Source organism: Adiantum capillus-veneris, chromosome 21 (assembly GCF_014529385.1).
Source record: "Adiantum capillus-veneris isolate H3 chromosome 21, ASM1452938v2, whole genome shotgun sequence".
NCBI classification, from domain to species: Eukaryota; Viridiplantae; Streptophyta; class Polypodiopsida; order Polypodiales; family Pteridaceae; genus Adiantum; species Adiantum capillus-veneris.
Genome location: NC_140951.1, coordinates 5,123,202 through 5,132,732, shown reverse-complemented (window position 1 = coordinate 5,132,732; position 9,531 = coordinate 5,123,202). Strand labels below are relative to the sequence as shown.

The 9,531-nt window shown below is 40.6% G+C and overlaps 1 protein-coding gene across 1 annotated transcript; it reads left to right on the top strand.

The window, feature by feature from the left end:
• Nucleotides 1–7,900: 7,900 nt before the first annotated feature.
• Nucleotides 7,901–9,313, top strand: LOC147430480 (uncharacterized). The gene has a single exon (XM_086494413.1). It carries the CDS (start codon nt 8,042–8,044, stop codon nt 8,378–8,380), a length of 339 nt encoding a protein of 112 aa, XP_086350539.1. The 5' UTR covers nt 7,901–8,041; the 3' UTR covers nt 8,381–9,313.
• The last annotated feature ends 218 nt before the right edge of the window (nt 9,314–9,531 follow it).

Genomic DNA, 9,531 nt, shown 5'->3' with positions numbered 1-9,531 from the left:
TTGAGGTGTCCTTGGGGTTGTCCTTTGCCTCCGAATGCCATTGCTAGCACAAAAGCTTTCAAAAGCTTGGTTGCAATATTCGCCTCCATTGTCGGATCTAAGGCATTTAACCTTGGTACCTGTTTTATTCTCCACAAAGGCTTTCCACCTTTGAAATATGGAAAATACATCGGATTTATTCTTCATGACATAAACCCATGTTTTTCTAGTCGCATCGTCTATGAATGTTACATAGTACAATGAGCCACCAAGTGATGGTGTACTTGCAGGACCCCAAACATCAGAATGAACCAACTCAAGTTTTTTATTTTTTCTTTCATTTCCTGATTTTTGAAATTTTACCCTCTCTTGTTTACCATAAACACAATCTTCACAGAACTCTAAGTCCACTTCTTTCAAACCTGGTAGAAGCTTCTTTGTTTGAAGGATTTGCATTCCTTTGGCACTCATATGCCCAAGTCGGTAGTGCCACACCGCACTGTCAACTTCTGTAGTTGCTGCACAAGCTGAAGGTTGCGTGCTAACAGTACACAAGTAAAGTGTACCGACTTTTTCACCCTTGGCAACCACCAAAGATACCTTTGAGATCTTCCACCGTTTGTTTCCGAATGCAATGTTGTGACCTTCATCGTCCAATTGTCCTATAGAGATCAAATTTTTGTGAAGAGAAGGAACATGCCTAACATCTTTAAGCTTCCATTCATTTCAGTTAGTAGTTTTGGCAGAAACTGTACCTTTGCCGACAATCTCACAAGCTTCATCATCTCCCAAGTATACATACCCAAAATTACCTTTGGTGTAGTCTTGGAAATGTTGCTTGTGTGGTGTCGCATGGAATGAAGCCCCGGAATCTACTATCCAGGAATTAGACACATTGTCTAATGAGAGAATTAGAGCATCTTGCTCTACTTTACCTGCCAAATTGGCCTCTGATGTTGGCTTGTTGTCTTGAAACTCTGTCTCCTTCTTCTTCTTGGACCAGCAATCCTTCTTGACGTGGCCTTTCTTGCCGTAGTTCCAACATTCAAGAACTGACTTTGTGCGTGACTTGCTCCGCCTTGAAAGATCACGACCCTTTTAGTTTTTGAACCTCTCCTTAGGCCTTCCTCTTGTTTCCACTGATAGTGGAGCACTTGATGACTCTCCTGTGCTTCTCCTTCGCATTTCCTCGCTTAGGAGAACACCCACAACATCATCAAACTTAAGAGTATTTGTGCCAGAGATAGAATTACTTACAGCCATCACAAGGCTATCCCAACTATCCGGTAGAGATGATAGTATAAGGAGAGCTCGCACTTTGTCATCGAAATTGATTTTCACTGATCGAAGTTGACTTATGTTTGTGTTAAAGTCATTTAGGTGTTCTGCAACTGAACCATTCTCTGCCATCTTTAAATTGAACAAACGCTTTATAAGAAATACCTTATTGGATGCCGATGGTTTCTCGTAGAAGTCGTCAAGTGACTTCATCAAGTCCTCCGTGGTCTTCATCTCCGAAACATTGAAGGCCATCGTTGACGCCAAGCTTAACCGGATTGTTCCCAGTGCCTTTCGATCAATGACAATCCATGCTTCATCTGCCATTGTTGCGGGCTTCTTCGCAAGACCGCCTAGTGGCAAATAGAGGTCCTTTTGGTAGAGATAGTCTTCAATCTACATCTTCCAATGTTGGTAGTTTTTGCCGTTGAACTTCTCAATCTTGAGCTTCCCTTCCTCCGCCATAACTCCCACTCAATTCAAGGAATTCTTTCCTTGAGATAATTTAGCTATGAGCAAACCTTGCTCTGATACCAGTTGTTAGGAAATAAGATGTAGCTAAATAGATAATTGAGTAGATTACTTCATGGAGAGAGACATATTTACATACACGAGATTATAGTGTAGAGAGAGAGAGAGTACACACGATATATGTGGTTTACCCAATGTGGGCTACGTCCATGGGAAAGCAGCCACTCAATGGCTTTAGTACTTCAAAACAAGAAGTAATTTACAAAGGGATTATACCCTTAATGGAGCTCCCGCCTTGCTTCACTCTCACCACCTCACACTCACCTTGTTGCATCAACTTCACACTATGAAATGTGTGTAGAAATGGCCTCCTTTTATAGGCCAAAAGGGCTGCCCTCTCTTATGAGAGACAGCCATGTGTAGCCGCCCTTGTGCGAATAAGTCCAAATCGGACCCTCCAATCCGCGCATGTGTGGCCGCCCTTGAGAAGACAAGTCCGCTTTTGAATTCGGCCATCGGCCACCGGCCATTGACTTCCGACCACCGGCCAACCGACCGGTTGTTTTTCAACCACTTTCCGGCCGCCGTCCGGCCATAATATTCCGGCCAAAAGGAATATTCCGGCGAAAAAAAAGTCTTGGGGGCCTCCGCCTCCGAGGCCTCTAAAGTTGCCCCTGATTCTTGTCCGTGAAAATTTTGGTTTCCGGTGAGTGATTTTCCTTCACGCACGATGGCTTCTCCTCATAATGGGGGCCTTACAAATGTGCGCTTTTACCACAGAAAATTACAAGGGTAAATCAGGCTCCATACTTAACAGTTAAGCACTCAACAAAGCATGAAATATGGCATAAAGCTATGTTTTAGAAGGATCAGGCGGTGATTTTTTTCAAACATTTTGGAGTGTTACCAAAATTCAAGAAAGGAGGGAAGGATGTAGATGGCGGAGGCAGTCTCACTGGTGGGGGCAATTTCACTAGGTGGGAACCAGTTCCTAGAAAGCCAAGCAGTGGATCAGTCAGTAATTACCATGAAGATTACCACAGTAACTCCAAGAAGCTCACTTTCTATCTTTTCCTCCAGTTCTACTGATTGAATAATGAATCACCAGTAGCTGTAAACTCTAACAGTGGAATAAAATATCTAAAGAGATCAGCTCCAATTCCAATATGCACTAAAGACAATAGAAGATTGGGCAATGCATAATCGCCACGAGTCTCGCTCTCAAGCCTTGTAGGCAAAGGTTGTTGTAAGTTGTCCCTTTGTACTTCTATGATTGCATGACCATGTCATGTGTGAGAATGACAAGCAGCTTGATCATGGATGGTATCCTGATCATCAACTAGAGATGCATGTACCTACATGTGAAATATTATTTATATTATTGACACAATTAACTATAAGAATTTAAATAAATATAAATTAGAGTAAATAATACTAACCATAGGTTCATCTCGCTGTATGAGTGTTAGTGCATGAGCATAAATACCCCAATCCAACTCATGTGTACGGCATTGGAATCATGGCCTTCGATGTAATCCTTGACATATATCACACCAACATGGAGTCCGATCCTTTTCATAATAAACTAAAGGCGCTCTCTTTGAAGGTTCTTCTTCATGTCCCATTGTAAGAGAGTGGTCTCCATGACTATAATCTGGAGGCGATGAAGTACGAGAAGAATCTGAATTTGTATAAAAAAAGGAAGTTAAATTTAATCCGACTAAAGTAATAGTGTGTGTGTACGTACATACATACATGCTCAGATGCATATATACATGTATGTATATATATATATATATATATATATATATATATATATATATATATATATATATATATATATATATATATATATATATATATATATATATATATATATATAAACACATACATATATACATACATTTATAAACACAAACATATATTGTTTCCTCTTGTTGTGAACACAAACAAGAAGTATGCTATGGTCCCTGAACCCACTTTCGATGGGAGATTCGATAACGGGTAGCATTCTCGCAACAAAAAGTACATTAATTACAATTTGAATTTTTAATTAAATTACTTATGTATTTACCGATAATATTGCTGTAATATCATATTATTTTCAATGAATGTAGTGTAGGAGGCAACACACTTTAGAATTGCGAGCGGCCACACGTTCCACTTGGGTCGCATGCCAAGGCCGTCTTCGTAGCCACTTTTGTAAGTGTAAATTTATAGATTTTCATACCATAGTTTGTAGAATGATGTGAATACAAATAATCCTAAACTTTGGATCTTTTTTGTACAAACCAAAGATTACATTCGACCTATGACTTTAGCAGAGATCGAGATAGCGACATACTAGGGATAGAGAGCCTTGCAACACATCCTTCCATAAGCACGCCTTTTTGTGAGTAATATTTGAAACTTTGAGTTATATTTTTATGTTAAAGTGATTTGCAAATTAGTTCTTAATTGTCAAGCAATTTGAATTTAACTTTTTTGAATGTAAGAGATTCACGTCAAGAGAGATCTTGAGCTTGTTGGGAGAGAGGAGGAGGAGGAGGGTAGAAGAATAGACAAGCAGCCAGCACACACTGCATCCTCTTCACATGCTGGGAGATAGGAGGATCGTGTGGATGTGTTTGATACGTCGGATACATAGCCGTAGTAACATTAATTCAAATTATTTTAATCATTTTTGTTTAATCGCAAAGTATAAAGGAAGAAAAGACCATACCGTGATCATTCATACTTTTGATTTTGTGTTCCCTGTTCACATAAATTCACCGGTTGTCTTTTTGTTTTAGTGTATGTAGAATGCTTTTGAGTGTACACTTTTCACTTCAAATCTTGTTGTTTAGCGTGCATAAGCGAAAGAGAGAGAGAGACAGAGAGCTTTGTCTAGGAGAGAGAGAGAGAGAGAGAGAGAGAGAGAGAGAGATTCTTATGTGTGTGTGTGTGTGTGTGAGAGAGAGAGAGAGAGAGAGAGAGAGAGAGAGAGAGAGAGCCTTGCTTGGAAACAAATATGAAAAAAAAAACAACGGCTTAGCATGGCTTAAGCGACACCATTTAACTCATTATCGCTTAAGCGATGCAAACTAACAGAAACATTTTGCGTCACTTAACACTAGAATGGTAACAGGACACTTTTATGTCCTTGGACACTTTTGTGTCCTGTTAAGTGACCATTTTGCTTGAATTATTTGAAGAGTATGAAAATGAATTTTTAGGTGCTTTATATCCACAAAGTTGCCTTATGAGCTGAAGAAAACTTAGCATTTTTTTTTGAGTATCGATCTCACCATTAACCTTACTCTTGCACAACATTTTTGAACCTAAACTCTGTGAAAAAACGGGTCCTGTTTTTGGCTTTTTTTCGATTTTTGGCAACTATACCACTCTAAACTTCATGTTTGTGAGGTTTAGATGGCTAGAGGTTAGGCCTTCATAGTTCTCAACATGTTTTGATGCTTGTAGGGAGAGCTAAGTGTTAAAATTGAATGTTATGACCAATTTACAAGAATTGCATAATCCTTTTTTTTGGCCAAAATTAGCATTTTTATGATTTTTTTGGTGGCTTTCTTGATATCCAAATTCAATTTTGATTGTGTAAGTGTAATGTATAACATAAAGCTAATCTTCCTTGAGTTTTGGGGGACCTAATATGCTATATAGCATAGTATATGATGATGGTTGAGTTTTTTGATTGTTGAAGAATACGATACATTTTAGAGTAGCAAGTATAACTTTCTCAATGTTGCTAGTTTCTTAGGCCAATTGTGTGTATTTTGTAGGTAGTGACCATATCTAATCATAGACTACAAACTTGGCTAGATATTGAGTAGTTTCCATGGGTTTCTAGAGGTCATAATGCTAAACCCATTTTTTTCATGTTTGCTGTATTTAGCACTTTATCATTGCCCCCAAGGTTCCAATTGTAAGATATCCATTATCCTTTTGACATGCTCCATGGCTCCTTTTGAATCCAGAGGCCCAAAGGGAACTAAGAAAACATGTATATAGTATCTATATTGAGCGTGACTATAGAAACTTTGATGATAGGCCCGCATAATGGCAAAAATGCAACTTTTTAAATTAGTGAGGTAAAAGCAACCATATGTTTTGATCACCAACCCAATGAAGTTAACGGGGCATTTTATCTCATGTCCTACAAAAATCTCCACTCTTATTTATATGCAATCAACCGTAAGAAATTGCTGTTTTGGGCAAAATGCACTGGTCCATCAACTTTGGAGGCTTGTAGTGACCAAGGGATGAGAAAAATTACAAGTTTCTTATTTTTTCCATATGTATTAGTTATTGAACTATAAGCTCGTGAAAGGATTTTTCAAAATGAGTGGATCTACTACGGTTTTGGATTTTTTTCCCAAAACCCTGAAAGGACACTTTTATGTCCTATTAGGTTACCATTCTAGTGTTAAGCGATGACAAGCATCACTTAAACGACATCAAATTTAGTCGCTTATGCGACGTAAATGCGTCGCTAAGAGCGTCGTTTATACAACTTCTCTATAACGATGCAATTTTTGTCGCTTATACGACGTGAAAATTCGTCCCTAATTTCAAAGCGGCCTAGTAGTGATTGCCAAGAATGTGCCCAAGCTTAACTATTGATGTTACTGATTAGGGAGAGGTTAATTAAGCCTAGATGGGAACCGTCAGCTTTTATACCACTTGATGGGTTAGTTGATGCGGAAGCGTACTCTTTAATCACCAGTTATTAGTGTTAGGCTATGGAGGATGAAGCCTTAGCTTAACCATGGTGTTAGGGTTAGGGTTAGAGAGATGGTGATTAGGGTTAGGTTATGCCAAGAGAAAGAGCATATACAGAGAGGGTATAAACACAATGATAATGCTCAAAGTACGATGCTTCATTAGAAATTAGCCTTTAATATATGCTTGGTGCTTTAAAATCATTGACTAGAGAGGTTTCACCCTCTTGCTATTGGACCATGTCATCATATATCTCTTCCTAGGTGGCTAGCGGGGTTTCCCACATGGTGCCACAAGTTGGGCTTACCCTAACATTGGATGCCTTAAAATATTGCAAAGAATTTTTGACAATTAAAAATTACTAGTAATTCTCTTGTAGTTCTATGGATGTAACAAATTGTAAAGAATACAATAGCATGCTTGGTCCTATTGGAGCTCTTGGAATATGAAGCTGATAATCCTACAAGCATGCATTGCTCGCTTGAATGATCCATAATATATAAACATTTGGTAGAGGGGATGCAGAAGTGGGAGAGTCAAAGAGAGGGGTGAACTGAGGCTAGGAAAGAATGGGGAATATGGGAGGATTGATGTTAGAATTGAACATATATTGCCATGGTGCTCTAATTTGTAGTAAAAGTAAATTTCATACTCGCCATTTTTTGTTTTGCTGGAAACACTACTGAATGAGTACATCGTAACATGCTTTATTGCTCAATATATTTTTTTATAAGTACGTTTGACACTGTGAAAAGAAGAGACACTGAGATGCAACCATTTTTTGGAAATATTTTTGTCTAAATAATGATTTTGTACATGCCTTATCTTAAACAAGGCATTCCTGCATTCCTATGAATGAATGAAAGGAAAATTATGAGTAAGCAGACACTTCATTAATAGCCTGCAATCTAGGCCTCCAAGATCGACATCTCCTCATGGCAAGCACACGTGATCTTTGATGTTGAGAGATGTAGCTACTTCGATGAGGATCAAGAGAACGAGTCCGATGGGGAGTGCGATGATAGAGTTGGGTGGATGAAATGATTGTTGTTGGACATACTTCGGAAGAGCCTGAACCTCCCACGACATATTGAGCTTTGCGGTTTACATGCTTTAAGCTAGCAATGTTGTTTGAAGTGCAAGGAGGATAATGAGGTACTAAATTGCTTACTTCATGATCCACAAACTTGTGATTGGCATGACGTGTACGTCTAGAGCCAATGGTAGCATCATTTTTGGGATAGGCTTGGGAGGCACAATTAGAGCTCCATTTGGATATCACATCATTATGATCAATTTCTAGTTCAGAGATGATTTTAGAGGGACTATATGTACTTGCATTGGGCCCACACTCGTTTAGGCTCATGTTGAGGGCTCTCCTACGGTGCCGCATACTTTCACCACCACCGTTGGTGGCCACTGCCGCGGCGGCAGCGGTGGCAAAAAGGCGAAATGTCTTGCGAGGCAGAAGAATGTAGACAGAATTGGGGCGAAGCAAATCAGTGGGCTTTAGGCAAACGGGCCTAAAGAAGGTGGTTATGGTGGTGGCGGCGTCGACGGGAGCGGAGGTTGCTCGGCGAGGGAGCGGCGCGGTATGACTGACGCTGTCGAGGGGGCAGAGGCAGTGGTGGTGAAAGCTTGCAAGCACCTGGCAGGCAGTGGTGGAGGTGCCTGTGAAGTGGAGAACGCGGCCGTCCAGGAAGAGCACCTTGGCGGCGGGGCTGGGCTCATGTACAAGGGTGTGCAGCTGGCTGCTGTTGCCATCGGCACCGGCCTTGAAGGCTGTACTGTAGTTTATGGGTGGCGCTGCGGGCAAACTGATGGCGCAAGAGGAGGCCGCATGGCAAGAGAGAGATTGGTTCAAACCCATCTGCACTACCAGTCGGCCTCTGCGCAACACAATCAGAGGAGGACGCTTGCCGGTCACCCTTGAGAGAGAGAGAGAGAGAGAGAGAGAGAGAGAGAGAGAGAGAGGAGATGATGGATCAGCCTGCGGCCTCTGGCTTTTAAACGGGTTATGACCACTTGCAGCACTACATCAAGCATTGACGTTACGGTGTATAAGAGCAGGCGGGCCGACATGGGGCAGCTGGCTGCTGCTCCCAGGAGGTTATGCCCCCTACCAGCCCACATCTCTTCCGTTCTTTACTCATGTCACTCAAATTGTGCTATGTTTTGAACTTGAAAGTTGAGACACCCACATATAGAGAGAGAGAGAGAGAGAGAGAGACTTTCCTTAAAAATAACCATTCTTTTGGACTAGATTTTCTAAAAATTGGGATTTATGCCAAAATCGAAGGTGTTTATTTGTTGAGATTAGAGCTTGGAATTTTCATTTTCAACTCGGCAAATTCCTACGAAACATGTCATATGAGAGAGAGAGAGAGAGAGAGAGAGAGAGAGAGCACTCAAAAATTGAGTTGTCTCTTGATAGGAAGAGGAAAACAAAAAAACCCGACCTATAGCCCAAAAAAAATTTAAATCTCCTTTTGCAAAACTCATTAAAAGAAATTTTGTATAATCATGATTTTTCTCGGACACTTGAGAGAGGCCTTGAGTGGTGCCTCTACTTACCCCACACCTTGTCACTACATGGCCCAAGACATCTTTCGTTGGGGATCTATGGTTCGACGTTGCCCGCTTTTTCTTTTGCATTGGTTTTGTTATTGAGTTAGGAAAGAAGAAGGATAGCCTTGGTGAACATTAGGTTACCCCTAGTCTGCCAACTTTATCCAACAATCAAGCCTCTCCTGACGTCACTAAGCCAGATCTCAACCATTGATTCTCCCTCAAGCAAAGCATGCCATTTAAGATGTGGCTACCCTACCCCATGTGTACACACACACACAAACACAAAAGGGGCAATGCCTTCAAACCCCAAATCTTACACCAACAAACACACCTTGGAATGAGGTTCTCATTTTATACTAATAAGGAGTTCTTCAACGTTCAACATATAGTTTTGGTCCATAGTGGGCCGGGCTCCTATCATAGTAATGCTCAACTTTATGATTTTATTGTCGTTTGTTGGTCCCCTTAAAGAGCAAGGATTCCTTATGTGCCACATGAAGGTGAAAGACAAAA

Bases quoted from the DNA above. Each gene is read 5' to 3' on its own strand.
- LOC147430480 (XM_086494413.1), top strand. From the start codon at position 8,042: ATGACTGACGCTGTCGAGGGGGCAGAGGCAGTGGTGGTGAAAGCTTGC.